This window comes from Sus scrofa, chromosome 6 (assembly GCF_000003025.6).
Source record: "Sus scrofa isolate TJ Tabasco breed Duroc chromosome 6, Sscrofa11.1, whole genome shotgun sequence".
In the NCBI taxonomy this organism is placed as follows: domain Eukaryota; kingdom Metazoa; phylum Chordata; class Mammalia; order Artiodactyla; family Suidae; genus Sus; species Sus scrofa.
The window spans coordinates 167,471,077-167,488,586 of record NC_010448.4 but is presented as its reverse complement, the minus strand read 5'-3'; the positions used below and the strand labels follow the sequence as shown (position 1 = coordinate 167,488,586).

The window sequence follows — 17,510 nt, the reverse complement described above, 5'->3', positions numbered from 1 at the left end:
GTTCCATTCTCTTCTACCAGTCTCCTGGCCTTCGGTCTCTCTCAACTAATTTGCCTTTTACTCTGATGCTAGAACAGTCAGCTTCGTTCCCACATGGCAGTGAAAGTTTATATTTAAGAATATAGGAGTTCCCGCTGTGGCCCAGTGGGATCGTGGCGTCTCTGGAGCACTGGGATGTAGGTTCGATCCCTGGCCCAGCACGGTTGGTTAAGGATCTGGTGTTGCTGCGGCTGTGGTGGAGGTCACAGCTGCGGCTTGGATCTGATCCCCAGCCCAGGAACTCCATATACTGCAGGGCGGCCAACAAAGAAAAAATAGATAATATAAACCAGGGAGTTCCCACCAAGGTGCAGTGGGTTCCGAATCCAACTGCAGTAACTCAGGTTGCTTTGGAGGTGTGAGTTCGATCCCCAGCCCAGCGCAGTGGGTTAAAGGATCTAGCGTTGCTGCAGCTGTGAATCGGATTCAATCCCTGGCGCAGGAACTACGATATGCACAGATGCAGCCATTAAAAAATAGAAAGAAAAAAAAAGAATATAGGAGTTCCCGTCGTGACTCAGTGTTTAACGAATCCGACTGGGAGCCCTGAGGTTGTGGGTTCAATCCCTGGCCTCACTTAGTGGGTTGAAGATCCAGCGTTGCCCGTGAGCTGTGATGTAAGTTGCAGATGTGGCTCAGATCCCGTGTTGCTGTGGCTGTGGTGTAGGCCTCCAGGTACAGCTCTGATTTGACCCCTAGCCTGGGAACTTCCATATGCCGTGGGAGCGGCCCAAGAAAAGACAAAAAAAAAAAAAAAAAAAAGAGTATGAATCAGATCATGTTACTGCCTTGGTCTTAAGCAGGGGCTTCTCCCTGCTATTGAAATACAATACGGATGTCTTTCTATGGCTTCTTACAGATCTGGCTTCTGTCTTCCTCCCTGACCTCATCTCCCACCTGCCTCCTGTTTCGTGCTGTGTGTTACAGCACCACAGGCCTTCTTTCTTGTCTTTTTTTTCCCTTTTTTTTTTTGTCTTTTGTCTTTCTAGGGCCACACCTGCAGCATATGGAGGTTCCCAGGCAAGGGGTCTAATTGGAACTACAGCTGCCGGCCCACACCAGAGCCACAGCAATGTGAGATCTGAGCCACGTCTGCGACCTACACCACAGCTCACGGCAACGCCACATCCCCAACTCACAGGGCAAGGCCAGGGATCGAACCCACAACCTCATGGTTCCCAGTTGGATGCGTTTCCGCTGCGCCATGACGGGAACTCCCTCTTTCTTGTCTTAAATGTACCAACATCACTGACTTACTTTCCTTCCCCCTGGAACTTTTCCCTGGCGTCATTCCTTGGTGGGCTCCCACCTTCGGGTCTCAGCCATGTGTCCCCTTGGAGGAGGAGCCTTCTGTGGCATTGCTGTACTCCCACCCTTGGGCACTAGACATCGTTAGATATTCATTGGACCCCTTATCACTGTCAGAAATGGTTTTGTTCAGGTATTTGTTTACTTGGGTTTTTTTTAATCCCCTGGCGAATGTATAAATTCCTTGAGAACAGAACTTTCTTTTCCTTCTTGAACAGTCTCCCCAAATCCCATGTCTGGTGGTTGCTTAAGAAACATGCTAAGTGAATGAACAATGAACTCTCTCCCTCGTCACGCCGATGTCCATACAGGTACCTTGCACTTGGTTTTGCTCCGTCCACTTTATTGAGACATGATAGGCAGGGAACATTGTGTATGTTTCAAGTGTGCAACACGATCACTTGAACAACTCCTATGTTGTGAAATGATTTCTGGCACTCACAGAGTTACCTTTGTGTGTGTGTGTGTGTGTGGCGAGAGCATTTAAGATCCCCTTTCTTAGCGACTTCGGAGTACACAGCAGCGTTGGTCACTCTCGGATGCTTAGCTGTGTGTGTGTTTTTACTTTTCTTGTTAGGTCGCAAGCTATTTGAAGGAACAGTTTTCTCCCATTCATGCTGACACTGCTGGGCCTTACACGTGGTGGCTGCAGGATGTATGTGCTGACCATGTACCACGATGGGTAGCCCCCAAAGTGTAGCTCGTTTATTGCATAATTTGAATTTTGGAAGCCTTTCCAATGGCTGGAAAGACTGAGCCCCATTCTTCATCCTTCCTTTATATTCTTTTTTATCACTTCAGAAACCAGACACAGGAAACATCTGACTGTAATAAAAGATTTCCAGTAAATTCTAGGTTTCCTCACTGAACAGAGTCACGTGCAGCAAGGCTCTGTTGTGCTTTGGTCTGGAATTCTGTTTGGTCACTTGTATAACACACCACATGGCCGCCCCTGGCCTGGGAGCCAGGAACAGCTGGAGCCAGGGCCGTTTGAACTAAAAATGACATATTTGTTAGCCCGAGAGGGAGAAGTCTGGATATTCTTGCTCCATTTCTTGCAAAACAAACTTTTCAATTTGTTGAATACTGACTTTTCCCTTTAGCTGTCAAAGTGGTTTATAACGAAAATGATCTCCCATCCTTTAGCATAAACACAAAAAAATGAATGACCAAACTGATGCTCAAATCTCTGCCTTAAAGGCTCAAAGCAGCATCCATCCAGACTTACACAAAACCTGATCTATGTCTCTAACTTCTTCCTGAAGTTTCTACTCTTTCACTTGTATCCTCCGCAGTTTAAAGACACATGTTCTTAGGAGCATTCCACTACCACTGGAAATAATATTTGCAAAAACTCTGACTTTTTCTTTCCAGTAAGACTGTCATCTGTTTGGTGCTTACCCCTTGCACACCCTTATCACACTTTATTTTCACTTTAAGTGCCTGTTAGCCTCTCTGCTTCCTTGCCTGGAAGGCAAAGCTTGTCTCCCATTCAGCCTCCATATCTCTAGTATCTGGCACATAATAGGCACTTGATAATATTTGTGGGAAGGAAGAAAGAAGAAAAAAAATTTTTTAAAAGCCAGTCTGTCTTTTAGTGCTGCAAATGAAAGAACTTGAAATTGAAAAAAAAGGGGGGGGGAATGTAGTTTTAAGAAAAGAGCCTATCTATTTAGGAATTGATGTTGCTGAGGTGTATTTAACTGTCATGAAATATAAGGATGACCTCGGGAGCTAAGGGGAAAAGCCGAATCACTTTTCAGCACGTACAGTGAATAACGATGGTGATGGACCACCTTCCACCCTTTTGTCCTGTACCAGTGAGTTGGCGATGAAAATCCTAACACTGTATGAGAGTTCTTGTTTAACTTTTCTTTTTCTGACCATGTAAGTAACACATGTTAACTATAGAAGCTTTGCTTCTGTGACTTAAACATCGCCTATATAATTCTTTCACCCAGAGATTATTAATCATTGTTAGTATTTAGGTTGTTTTTTTTTTTCTTTGATGCTTAGTTATGTTTTAGTCTTTTAGTTAACATCTAGCCCTCTTTCTTTACATTTAGATTGAAAAGTTTAAAAAAGATTATTTCAGGACTGCTTGTGAGTATAAAGAAGGTAAATTACATTTGGAAAAATACTTGTCAAGCGCAATAAAAATTTGAGATGCTGTTTTTATTGTTGCCGATCTGGGCAGTCAGCTCCTTAGAAAGACTCCTAATCTTCTCCAGGTGACTGATCTCTCACCTAGAAAGCGCCGGGGGCCCTTTTCTTGTTCCCCCGGCACTGCTTTGTGGAAATGCTTTTATCTTCCAAGGAAGCTTCATGGTTCAAGGACATTTCAAGGTTGACTTGAATTGAATGAGAATCTGTATGCAGAATGCTCTCTCCCCGTCCCGATTTGTGAAATATCACTCCAATAACGTCACCTTTGAAAGAAAGCAAAACCCTTCGTAGGTTATTCCTTTGTTTAATGAACATATTGTCCACTTTCTGAGTGTCCCGTGCTGCGCTCGGCGTCGAAGCTTCAAAATGAGCCCTTGTCCTCAGAGAACTTGCGGTTTAATGAGAGAAGAGGAGTAAAAAATCACTGTACTGCAGTAGAATAAATGCCATTTTAGCAGTGCAGTGGTGGCCTAAAGAGAAGGGGCCGAATTGATCCGAGAAGCCTGCAGGAAGAGGGGTGATTACATTGGGTGGGAGGGTTTTGGTTTTTTTTAATGCAAACAGGCAGAGAAAACAGTGTGTCTGGTGTCTGAAGACACAAAGGCGCACGTCTCTGTGCAGAAATGAAAGTAGTTTAGCACATCTGGAGTATGAGGCATGTGTTGGAAGTCATGCCTGAGCCCAAACGGTAAAGAGCTTGAATAGCAGAGCTTGGACTTGATCTCATAGGCTACCGGCAGCCACGGAAGCATTTTAACCAGGAGCAAAGCCATGGTCAGGTATGCTTTGTTAGAGAAGTCATGCAGCAGTATTAGGATGGTGGAAGCGGACTAAGTTGGAGGTAGGGGCATGGTGAAGGGGCTGTGAGAACAGCCTCAGCCAAAAAAAAGAACAGGCAGATGTCCAGAAAAGGGTGGTCTGCAGAGACAGAAAGTCAAGTGGTGGTTACCTGGGGCTGGAGGTGGGCGTAGGACGTGACGGTACGTGAGCACAAGGGAGCCACTGAGGGAGCTGGAGATTTCCACGACTGCACGTGCCGATGGTCGCACGTCTCTGTCAACTTTCTAAAATCACTGACCTGTACACTTAAAGTGAGTGTGTGTTATAGCACGTAAGTCGTACCTCAGTAAAGGTGTTTTAAAAAGAGAGAGAAAGAGATCGGGGCTTCTCTTCTGAAAGGGCACAGTAGCATTGGAAGGAGACAGGTTCGATCCCTGGCCTCGCTCCATGGGTTAAGGATCCAGTGTTGCCATGAGCTGTGGTGTAGGTTGCAGACGCAGCTCAGATCCCGTGTGGCTGTGGCTGTGGTGTAGGCTGGCATCTATAGCCCCGACTGGATCCCTAGCCTGGGAACCTTTGTATGCCGCAGGTACGGCCCTAAAGGAAAAAAAAAAAAAAAAAAAAAGCAGCATTTACCAGAAGGAGGACTAGAGCAAATACTTTTAAAATTTAACAGTGGTTATACGTATACTGTTACACCTGGGAGATTGGGCTGGCTCTAAGCTTTCGAAGGACTTCCTGCTGTTCCTGGGAGCTTTTATTTATTCAGGACAGTACAGTCCTTCTGGTAAATACTGTTTTTTTTTGTTGTCTTTTTTTTTGGGGGGGGGCAGCTGTAGCTCTGATTCGACCCTAGCCTAGGAACTTCCATACGCTGCAGGTGCAGCCCTAAAAAAGACAAAAAAAAAAAAAAAAGAAGTAGAATTTATGAGACATTAATCATATCTCATCTCACCTTACCTGATTAGCCAAGTGTCCTAATTGTGCCTCTACATTTTTGTAAAAAAAAAAAGTGTCAACCTTACCTTTTAGTTGGTAGGTTTCAAAGCATATTGATCTGCCCTTAAATGGTGGGCTGGAATAGCTACCACTGGATCCTTATCAAAAACCATATCCTTCAGCTTTCTGCTCCCCAGTTCTGAGCAAATACTTGGTTGTGAGAAAAAGTTTATGAAGGATTGCCTGAAGGAGTTGAGGCCCGAACATTTTTCTAGGCACTGTTGTCCAGCAAATAGTTACTGCCTGCCAGGTGTTATGCTCGTAGCATCGCAGTGAGTAAAGCAGATATAGTGTCTGCCTTTGTGGAGCGTATCGTCTAGCAGTGGGGAGAGATGTTACTTACAGTTATGGTAACTCTTGTGTCAGATTTCCATGCGTAACACGAGAAAATGACACACACCTGAGATCTGAAGGCTCACGCTGGGTCCTCCCTGCAGCCAACCCGCGTCCCTTTGTAGTGAGTGAGCCTTTTGAATGGGATCCCTTTTGAGTCTGGGGTATCTGGGATTACCCGGGGCCTTAAATTATCTTGGTGTCGGAGTTCCCGTTGGGGCTCAGTGGTTAACGAATCCGACTAGGAACCATGATGTTGCAGGTTCGATCCTTGGCTTCGCTCTGGCGTCGCCATGAGCGGTGGTGTAGGTCGCAGACGCGGCTCGGATCTGGCGTTGCTGTGGCTGTGGTGTAGGCTGGCGGCTGCAGCTCAGATTAAACCCCTAGCCTGGGAACCGCCATATGCCGCGGGAGCAGCCCCAGGAAAAAAAAGGCAAGAAGACCAAATAAATAGTAAATAATCTTGGGGTCCCTTATCATTGCCCTTATTGGGCTGTGCGTTGGCTCCATGCCATCATCCGTACCAGCTCCTAAGCAGCCGCACAGGATTTGCAGTGACTCCCTACCGAAATGCTGTGACGTTGCCGTCGGCAGCATCACGCGGCACCCCTTCATTAAGACCCCAGGAGAGATTTCTTGCTGATCCCCGTGTGCCGTTTGCTTTTGTCCGTTGCTCTTCGGGGGGCCCTGAGACACCCCGTCTCCTCTCGGCCTCAGGTCTGCACACATTCTCTTCCCTTCTCATCGGGTTTAACCCTCACTTGGCCATCAGCTCCTAGTTGAGGCGTCACTTTAGCGAGGGGGTGTCCCTCGCCCACGCCCACCCCCTGTCCCGAGTCGCTCCCGCTCCCGAGGGAAACTCTCAGCGCTCTTGTCTTTCTTAACTAAGCGGCTTTTAGTTGAATAACGTGTTGTTAGGTGACGTTTGTCTCTCTCAGGCTGATGATGGATCCATGAGGGCAGAGACCAGGACTTTTTTGTCTATTCCTGTATCTCCAAGTCAGAGTGTGGTATCTTATACACAATAGATGCCCAGTAAATATTTACTCAACGGTGAACAAAGGAATGAATGCGTGCATTGTGGGCACTAAACCTTGTTCATTTGCTCCTTTTCTTTCGCTGTTTTGGACTCGGGCCGCTTTGATTCTCCCTTCAGCATGTGCCCAGGTCCTCACGGCATGCGCTTTGTGCACAGCATTCTCCTGACTCTGGACGATTTTTCTACCTTTGACGTCTTCATTTTAAAAGTTCCAGGAGTTCCCGTCGTGGCGCAGTGGTTAACGAATCCGACTAGGAACCATGAGGTTGCGGGTTCGGTCCCTGCCCTTGCTCAGTGGGTTAACGATCCGGCGTTGCCGTGAGCTGTGGTGTAGGTTGCAGACGCGGCTCGGATCCCGCGTTTCTGCGGCTCTGGCGTAGGCTGGTGGCTGCAGCTCCGATTCGACCCCTAGCCTGGGAACCTCCATATGCCGCGGGAGCGGCCCAAGAAATAGCAACAATAACAACAACAACAACAACAACAAAAGACAAAAAAAAAAAAAAAAGTTCCAGTGTGTCCTGTAAATTCTAATAGGTCACTTCATATTTTCGGAGGGAAGAAGTAATAGACAATTGGGTATATGAATAGGAAAAGAAAGGGAGACGCCAAAGGGAAATGCCAGGGCCTTTAACCAGCTGTAGGAGAGAAATTTTCTTTTGCTTTGTTTGAATTTTATTTTCACTAAGAGAAGAAAAAAGAAGTAACTGTGTCCCCTCATTTGGCAGGAAATGCCTCTGAAGAATTTGGGGCATGTCTCTGCCCTGGGGTGTTCCTCGCAGGGGCCTGAGCCTTGGGGCTGGGCTCAGCAGGGCCTCCGCGGCCCAGGGGGTGGGTGGCACGGACCTGTGGGAGGCTGTCTGTGCAGCTGAGTCCCATTCCAGTTGACTTCCTTGGGGGAGGGTTTGGGCACAGCCGGTGGGAGCTGGTGTGGTTGTTTTAAAAACTGTAAAAAGGAAAAAGAAATGAACTTATCCTCTTGTGTTGCAGATTCAGTGGTTCTTTCCTTTGACTCCGCTGGACAAACGCTAGGCTCAGGTACCAGTCCCTCCCGTTTTATCACCCTTCCAGCACTCAGCACTGGCCACATTTGAAGTGGCGCCTAATGAGGTTGGGGAGGGGGTGTCTGGGAGGACAGTGGGAACATCTCAGTATGGTAAGAAAATCTCAAGAAGCTTTTCGAGGCACCCAAGTCTGGGAAGCACCAGTGGGGTGCAACATTCAGAAGACTTTGCCAGTTGCTTTATAAGTGTACAGCCAGGGGGTTGCCGTAGATGCTTCTTCCTTATTCAGCGTGGTCCAGGCTCATGGAAAAGGTGTCTGTTTCCTGTGCCCATATCCTGTCTCGGAGAGGGAGCCGGAAGGCATTGAGAGACCCCAGGGTCTGGGCACGTTGGAGCAGTGAACCGGCAGGGCTTTCCAGCAGCATGTCAGGCTCGAGAGAGCATCCCTGCTTCCTGAGGACACACACCCTGTCGCATATTCACCCGCACACCCCACATGCTCCAGTACACACCTCTCTGTGAATAACAGGGAGCCTTGCTGGCCTATTGTGGGCAGTTAACCCATTTTACTGTCCTTGGATGTAGTAGAATGATGTTTCGCAAAGCAGCCGTGAGGTCGAGGTGGTTGTAGCAAGATGGACAAGGGGAAGGAGGTTCAGAGAATAGGATCACAGCTGCCACTGTTTCCTGAGGGCCTACTATGTGTCGGCACTCTGCTAAGTGCTTTATACACTCTTTCAAGGTGGGCGGTTCATCTTTAATTATAGCTAAAGAAGCTAATACTCAAAGAGACGAAGTAACCTGTCCAGGGCCCCTCGTGTCTGTCCAGCCCCAGAGCCTGCCTGCACCCCGTGCCTTGGCATCTTACTTTCTTGTTCCTTGAAGCTCGAAGTGCCCCCACTGAAATGCTGAGACAGGAGAGGTCACTCCAGGACAGAATGGAGACACATTCTGAAAGAGTTTTGACATAGACACAAGGTTATGTCTGTTTATATAGGAAAAGATGGGTCAGTTCTATTACATTCGCGTTAAGAACGTCTTTTCATCAAAAGATAGTCATTAATAGACTGCAAAGACAATTCAGAGTTAAAAAAAGCTGTCTATAACACAAATAACCACCAAAGGGCTTGTTTCCAGAATAAAGCACTCCAAAAATCAATATGAATAAAGAAACAAACAAAAGGCCCAAACAGACACTTCACAAAAGCGGAGTCCAAATGGCCAGTAACTCTATGAAAAGGTGTTCGATTGCGTTAGTACCTGGGGAGATGCAAATTCGCATTTCAGTGAGACATCACTGCACATCGAGGGACACAGGAAAACTTGAAAAGCTTGACATTCCAGGGTTGGCGAGGAGGCGGCACAGAGGAAACTCTGAGTCTCTGTTGGTCAGTGGGTAAGTTGGTTACAGCCACTTTGGGAAAAACTACGGTAGTGCCTAGCTACATTTGAATATATGCATATTCATGACCTGCATATCCTCCCCTAGGTATATTCCCTGCAGAAATAGATACTATATATGCCATGATATCTGTACAAGATACACGTATAAGAATCTGTCTCTGTCACTGAATATAGCTAAAGGCCTGGGCAGAATGCATGCTGAGGATTCTGAAATATAAATAGTAGCACACAGATCGGGGGGGGGGGGACTAGAATTGAAAGTACTACCACACTGGCAAGTGAGTTTCTCAGTTTTCCCCTGGTGTCCCACATTCTGGACCCCAGGCACAAGCAGAACGGACACTAGGGCACACATGGAGAGAATTTCAGAAGACCTCTAGCTATGGCTCTGAGTGGGAACGGGGCTCTCAGGCTCAGACAGATGGGGGATCCCTAACTGTTGCTTTTCCTCAAGCCACCTGGGCATCGCTGACATTCCATGAATATCCCAGGTCCTTTCCTGCCCCAGGGCCTTTGTACTCGCCTTTTCTTCTACCTTGACTGCTCGTACCCTTTGCCCTGCATGGCTGTCTCAGGTCTCTGTTCAGATGTCACCTCTGCAGGAGGGTCTTCCCAGACACTGTATCTAAGGTAGTCTACTCTCCTGACCGCCGGCGTCCTTCTTCTCGGCGCTCATCTTTCCTTCAAATATCTGCTTATTTACCTGCAGACTGTCGGTCCCCCCCCAGCCCCCTGCCCCCCGCAACTAGAATATAGGCGTCGTCTGACCGAGGACCTTGCCTACCTCGTTCCTCTCTGTGCCCCTGGTCACAGTCATCATGCAGAGCAGTACCTGGCACATAGTAGGTGCTCAGTAAGTATGTACTGCGTGAAGGGTAGAGAAACAGAAGCAATAGTGTCCCTCACTTAAGGTATGTTGAGGATTACGTAAATAACGGCACACCCACGTGGTGGCATACTGTGCAGCCTTTAAAAACGATGCTACAGGAGTTCCCGTTGTGGCTCAGAGAGTTATGAACCTGACTCATATCCATGAGGATGCAGGTTTGATCCCTGACCTCACTCAGTGGGTTAAGCATCCGGTGTTGCCATGAGCTGTGGTGTAGGTCAAAGTCATGGCTCGGACCCTGTGTAGCTGTGGCTGTGGTGTAGGCCGGCAGCTGCAGCACTGATTGGACCCCTAGCCTGGGAACTGCCATATGCTGTAGGTGTGGCCCTAAAGAGCCAATGATAATTGTTTTATTTTTTATTTTTTGTCTTTTTGTCTTTTTAGGGCCGCACCCACGGTATATGAAGGTTCCCAGGCTAGGGGTCCAATCAGAGCTGTAGCTGCTGGCCTACACCACAGCCACAGCAACTCCGAATCCGAGCCGCATCTATGACCTACCCCACAGCTCACGGCAACGCCGGATCCTCAACCCACTGAGCAAGGCCAGGGATTGAACCCGCAACCTCATGGTTCCTAGTGGGATTCGTTAACCACTGAGTCACAACGGGAACTCCTAATAATTTGATTTTTATTGACACAGAAGACGTCAAGGGTATCGTTAAGTGAACAAAATAGGAACATACCGCATGTATGTTGAGGCCGCACATTCACACATATATTTGTGGAAAGAGATTTCTGGGAAGATAGTCACCAAAATGTTTGCAGCAATTAACTTTTTTTTTTTTTTAATGGCTGCCCCCTGCGGTATATGGAAGTTTCTGGGCCAGGAATTGAGTCTGAGCCGCAGCTGTGGCAACACTGGATCCTTTAACCCACTGTGCCGGTCTGGGGATCAAACCCACCCCTCCGTGGTGACCCGAGCCACTGCAGTCAGATCCTTAACCCACCAGGAACTCCTGCAGCAACTAACTTTAGGTGATGGGAGTTTTGAATGATTCTTACTTCATTCTTTTCAAGCTTTTTACATTCAAATTTTTGCAGTAAGCTTGTGTTAGTTACTTCTACACCTGGGAAAAATAAACTTATTTTTTGTTTGGAGAGAAGGACTCTGTCTTTGCGTGGTGATTGTGTACTGATCTAAGCTCCACGAAGTTTCAGATGCCAGCTGCAGAGTGAGCCGTTTTTTCTGCTTCCTGGCCCCGCTGCCTTTCCGACATGCCTTCCCTGATAACCCTCCTGCAGTTTAGCAGGAGATGCACTGGCATGGTCTGGACCCACTTGCTGTCATGACTAGAACTGAATTTACTACACGTCCAGCTCCAGACAGCCGCTTTTTTCCCAGGACAGAGGGGAGACGGCGCATGGCCTCTTTGCCTGCGTCGGGAGGGGGCTTCATCTACCACCGGAGGTTCCACGCTCCGCTGGCTCCCGGTGCCGTCCCAGCTGTGCTGAGGTTGGCGGGCTCATGGTCACAGGGGACCACGTCTCGTCAGGAGCTCCTTGCTAGGCCTTTCTCCTCCCCACACCCGTCTACACCCATTTGAGACTGGACTTCAGTTTGTGAACATCTAACTTGTTTTACTGGGTCAGTTAATTTAGTCCAGGTCAGTGAAATCTTCTGTGTTTATTTTATAAAACTGCTTTTCCTATTTTAGTTTGTCTTTGATTAATTGATCCTATGCTGTGATTTATCTTCCTGACTCGAGATGCTGTGGGAGCTGTTTGCACTCTGGCCAGCCCCTTCTGGGCCTCTGTGGACTCCCATGTGCATGTGTGGGCATGGCCAGGCCTTTTGACATCACGCTGGGGCAGGCGGTGGGAGGTAACAGCAGATAATTGCTCTCATGGCAGCTCTCCTAACATGAGCGTCTGCTCTTGTTTCCTCTGAGAGTCAGTGCGGCCTACAGTAAAGAAAAGAAGCTGGGGAGTCAAACCTGGCCTGGTTCAGTAACACCCCAGCTCGTCCATGTACTGGCTTATGGACGTTCCTAGGCCGGGGTGGTATTGGAGCTGCAGCTGCCAGTCTGCACCATAGTCACAGCAGAACAGGTTCTGAGCCGTACCTGTGACCTACGCTGCAGCTTGCGGCAGTGCCAGATCCTTAACCCACTGAGGAAGGCCAGGGATCCAACCCGCATCCTCATGGGTAGATACTAAGTTGTGGTCTTAACCCACTGAGCCACAGCAGGAGCTCCCTGCTCGGGGGTCTTGAACGTGTTATCTCCTCTCTAAAACGGTTTGCTCCCCTGTGTAATGGAGAGAATACCCACCTCCTAGGGGTTGTACGGGCTACCCGGAGAGTGTAGGTGAAAGTACTCAGAGCAGCACCAATTCACATAGATGCTCAATAAAGAGTTCCCTTGCGTTTTCCCCTCTGTCTGGCATGTCTGACAGTCCATTTGCAACCGTTGCCAACTTCCTCCTCCACCCAAGCCATAACATATGTGACTTATGTTTCATACAGCCCATGACTTTTATTGGAAGCTGTACAGTGCCTTTTCTTCAGAAACGAGGAATCTGCTTTGGCCAGAATAGGTCCTCATTCCATTTACCCCTGGGCCCTTTGCACTTAGCAATTCATCACCGCTCAGAAGTTGGAGTGAAAGACCCTCGAAGGAGGATCTGGCGGCAGAGCCTCTCTAAAGATGTGGTTGGGGTTTCTGGCCTGATGGCCTGTCCTGCTTTTCTGGCTTTTGTGCATTCTAACGTGAAGCACCCAAGTTTCCCGATAAAGTGAAGTCCATGTTTTTATTCCCCATGCTCGACTTTATCTGCTTCAGTATCGTTCCCCAGACTGGGCTTCCTGAGAGGTATTCATTGTCACAGGCAGCAGTTATTTTATAAGCATCTGCTTTGTGCAAAGCACAGTGACAGCCCATGGGAATTTGGGGCAGCTCTTTTGAGTGACCAAAGGACGTCGATCCCCGGAAACTGAAAGACCAGTGGCACAGGTGACTCACGAGGTCCACCTATATTCCCCGAAAGTTCATTTCGGGGCTCAGTGGCCTGAGAGAGGGGCTCGAGTAGGACACTTTCTTTCAAGGAGGGCGCCCTTCATCCTGGAATAGGGTCCTACCGAGTAGTCCGTGCCCCCGAGTGTTTGTACATGCGAGCATGAGAAGAGAGTGGTAATGTTTGTACACCTGCTGAGATAAATAGGAGGGGACTTGGGGTTAGCTAAGCAGGGCATTGTGACAACTTTTCTTATTTATTTATTTATTTTTTTTTTTGCTTTTGCTTTTTAGGGCCGCACCCACGGCATATGGAGGTTCCCAGGCTAGGGGTTGAATCAGAGCTCCAGCTGCTGGCCTACACCACAGCCACTGCACCGCGGCATCCCAGCCTCATCTGCGACCTACACCACACAGCTCACAGCAACGCTGGATCCTTAACCCACTGGGCAAGGCCAGGGATCAAACCCACATCCTCATGGATCCTAGTCAGGCTCATGAACCACTGAGCCGTGAAGGGAACCCCACTGTGAAAACATTTATGCGTTCCTTTATATTGTAGAATTATGATGAATAGAATGACATACAGAGTATTACAGAATATAGTCAATGTTGGATTGCTGTAGTTCTCAAGTTAAACACTGGAGCTTGTCTCAATGTTCATTCATTTTTATCTCAGGGTTCGCGCCTCTCAGGTGGTCACTGTTCATAAAGGTTCCCTGTACACTTGAGAAGAGTGCGTGTTCTCCACTTGTCAGAGACAGACAGACAGTCCGCATGTCACCTAGTTCCATTTATTCTTGTTCTGTTCCATTTTTCAGATTTCTCTTTGATTTTATGAGCTCACTTTGGGGACCAGGCACATGAAATGGGGTGAGATCCTCAAATGGGATCATCCATCACCCTGTTAGGATGACAGGAGACCCACTGTGTGTTTCTCCTTGTGGTTCTGTGAACTTTGCTGATGCAGAGAGAGGTTGCAGTAAACATACACCCTTTAGTGCGTGGCCTCCTTTTGTTTATGTCCGGTTTTGGAACCTTCTGCGCGTTTCTATGAGTCCAGAACACCGACATAGCCCTTTGAAATGGCAACGGAAGAGGTAATGGTTAACTTCGAAGACGTGAAGCATCTGAACACGCACGTGACGCGTTCCCAGGTCTCACTTGGCGCAGGTGCAGGAGGAGACGAGCAGGGATTTGCATCAGCCATGCCGCCTCCCACCTGGAGCACCTGTGCTCCTTGGTCAGGGGTTTTAATAATGCTGGGCTTTCCCGCCTGGCTGAGGTAGGACGCCTCAGCCACCAGACTAAACATCTCTCCCTCCCTCACTGAGCAGCCGTGGTCTTGTTGCTTTGACACCTGAGAGGAAAGTACCTCCAGATGCCAAGACAGCTGTTCATGCACATCAGCCACGCTGTGTCCGGCCACCTGGGAGCACCAGGCCCTTCCATTCTTCGTACAGATGTGGGATCAGTGGACTGCCAGTGAGACCAGGGTCTTACTGCCTGTTTCCCCAGAGGGAACTTGTCCCTGAAGAGTTGGGACACTCGAAATAGCATTTCCATTGTCTAAGCTGGATTCCCATGCAGTTTCAGGAAGGCATTTGTGTACCGTGAGATGCTCTACCATCTGCAGCCATGTCCCATCCCAACAGTAAGAAGCTCTGTTGCTGTATTATTCCCAGGGCATTTTGCCTGTGGCTTCCCGACCACTTTCTATGCTAGTTTATATTCCCTAAAGAGTATTCTTAAGTTTTCCTGCTAGTCAGGGAAGTCTGTGAGGGACTCTGCACAGATTAGACCATCAGTAACAGCTTGGGAATGTGTGACATATTCAGTACCAGCTTGTTCTTTTTATTTTTTTGCTTTTTAGGGCCGCACTCATGGCACATGAAGGTTCCCGGGCTAGGAGTTGGAACTACAGCTGCTGGCCTACACCACAGCCCACGGCAACGCCCGATCCTTAACCCACCGAGGGAGGCCAGGGATGGAACCCGCAACCCCATGCTTACTGGTCGGATTCGTTTCCACTGCGCCATGACAGAAACTCCCAGTACCAGCTTATGAATATGAGAATAAAGTGCTTGTCCGATAAGATCCCTGGCTGGGTTAGGGATGGGGCAGTAGCCGGTTACTCAGGAGCTTCAAGAAGTCTTTGTGGAGAAGGTTAAATTTTATTTTTATTTTATTTACTTAAAAAAAAATATATATATGTATTAAATTATAGTTGATTTGCAATGTTGTACCCATTTCTGCAGTACAGCAGAGTGACCCAGTCATATAGACATATATATATATATATATATATATATATACACATTTCCTTTTTTGTATTATCTTCCATCAAGAGACTGGATCGAGTTCCCTGTGCTGTACAGTAGGACCCCATTGCTTATCCATTCTAAATGTAATAGTTTGCATCTTCTAGCCGCAAACTCCCAGTCCATCCCCTCCCTCCCTGCTCCCACGGTCTGTTCTCTGTGTCTGTGAGTTTGTTTCTGTCTTGTAGATAGGTTCTTTTGTGCCATATATGTTTTAGATGAGAAGGTTAAGTGTTAGACTTTTATGTATGACAGGAGGGAATTACCCTGGCCACTTTGGAGTTATCAAAAGGGAACCCCAAAGTAAAAGCCAGAAACTGAAATTAGGGAAGAGTGTCTAAGAGGAGCCAGGGCAGGCTCTCCACAGGCTGGTGGCTTTGATGTAATCAGCTGGATGGGCTGCGAGAGGCTGCAAGAGGTGGAGGAAGACAAAGCATCCAGTGGGGGCTGTGCACTAGAATTTCTTGGTCACCCCATTCATTCTTTCACTCTTTCAGCGTATATATGGAGCCCTGACCATGCCAGACCCTATATTAGGGGCTAGAAATCCAGATACCTGCAGTTAGGATTGTTTATTGTAAGCAACAGAAACTGACCCTGGCTAACTTGAAAGAAAAAGGAATTTACCAGAAGGATATTGGTACCCACAGAATCAAAAACCAAACGGCCGGCCCTCAGAAAGAACGTGAAGGGCAGTGATGGGACTTTAGATGAGAGCAAGTGGTGCATCTTTTCAGCATAGTGTCTTTCTCCCCGGTGTCACTCAGCTTGCAAGAGAGCAAGTCCAACCCACCTAGCTTTTTACATTCCGCTGGGAGTCCTCCTGCTTCGCTTGCAACAGGAGGACGGCAGTTCCCTGAAGGGAAACCAAGGGGCTTGTTCCTCAAAGAGGACAAAGGCACCAGACGTGCCGTGCAGACTCAGGGGCAAATTGGCAGCACTGCACTAAGTCCGGTCAGTGTGGTGGAGAGTACAGATAAGGGGGCACTCGGGCATCAGACCCGGAGGCATCATTCATCACTCTTTTAACATGCCAAGCACAGCGTTAGGTGGTGAAGCCTTAGCAGAGCATCCGGTCTAGCGGAGGAGAGCCCACTGGTCCACTAGTCTCATCACGTATAATTACATTTATATAACTGCTGTGAGGGTGAGCAATTACACTGTGTGAAAGGAGCGTGCAGGAGGGGTACAGCTCAGACAGGGAGATCAAGGGATGCTTTTCTAGAAGTGCATTTGAACTAGGGTCTAAAAGACGAGCAGGAATTAACCAAATAAAGAGATGAGGACATATTTCAGGTGGAAAAAAAGTGCTTCCAGGAAAAAGGCCTGGAAGTTCCCATTGTGGCTCAGCAGAAATGAATCTGATAGTATCCATGAGGATGCAGGTTCGATCCCCGGCCTAGCTCAGTGGGTTAAGGATCCAGCGTTGCCATGAGCTGTGGTAGGGGTTGCAGATGTGGCTCAGATCTGGTGTTGCTGTGGCTGAGGGGTAGGCTGGCAGCTACAGCTCCGATTGGACCCCTAGTCTGGGAACCTCCATATGCTGCGGGTGCGGCCCTAAAAAGACAAAAGACAATATATATATATATTTTTTTTTTTTTTTTAAGAAAAAAGAAAAAGGCCTATGTTAAGAGAACTCATGGCTCATTTCAAAGAACTGAAAGAAGGCCCAAATGGCCAAAGCACAGTGCACAGGGGCGAAGACAGAACAAGACAGGGCCGGAAAACTAGTTAAAGGCCAAATCATGAAGGTCTCTGTGGTGCTACAAAAAAAGCCTATTAGCTTTAGCTTTGGTGGCAGCCGAAAGTTGAAGGATGAGGGCAGTTTACTAAGTCAGCCAGGTGACTGGGGGCCTGACAGGTTGAGGCAACAGCAGCTGCAGTAGGTCCCGGGCGTGAAGGCTGCCTGAAGGGGGTGGCAGGAGACAAGGCCGCCAAGACAGGTAGAGGCAGGTCACGTGGTTGCGCATGGCCTAAGCAACGGTGAAGATGCCAGCGAAAGCAGCAGCCATCGTTTAGGGAGGAGGATCTGTATTTAGAAATGAGAGAAATAGGGCACACCAAAAATTTCATTCTTGGAGGACTGAGTGGTGATACCATTACCAAGGAAACAGAACGGGGCTGGGGGGCACGGGGGAAGATAAGCCCGATTTGCAGCATTTTGAGTTTGAAGCGACTGTGGGAAGTGTGTAGGAAATAACCAAGGCGCAAAAGTGTTGGGAGGGTTTTTTGTTTTCTTTGGGCTTTTTCTAGGGCCACACCTGCAATATATGGAAGTTC

At 48.0% G+C, this 17,510-nt stretch overlaps 1 protein-coding gene across 14 annotated transcripts in view; it reads left to right on the top strand.

Annotated features, from left to right (window-relative positions):
* Positions 1-17,510, top strand: part of ST3GAL3 (ST3 beta-galactoside alpha-2,3-sialyltransferase 3) — a 233,545-nt gene that overhangs the window by 108,306 nt on the left and 107,729 nt on the right. For 9 of the 14 annotated variants that reach the window (XM_021093466.1, XM_021093470.1, XM_021093474.1 and 6 more), the window contains 1 exon segment: positions 7,652-7,699. The exons of 4 other annotated variants lie outside the window; for them this stretch is intronic. In XM_021093466.1, coding sequence (XP_020949125.1) covers positions 7,652-7,699 — 48 coding nt within the window. 14 annotated transcript variants of the gene reach the window in all.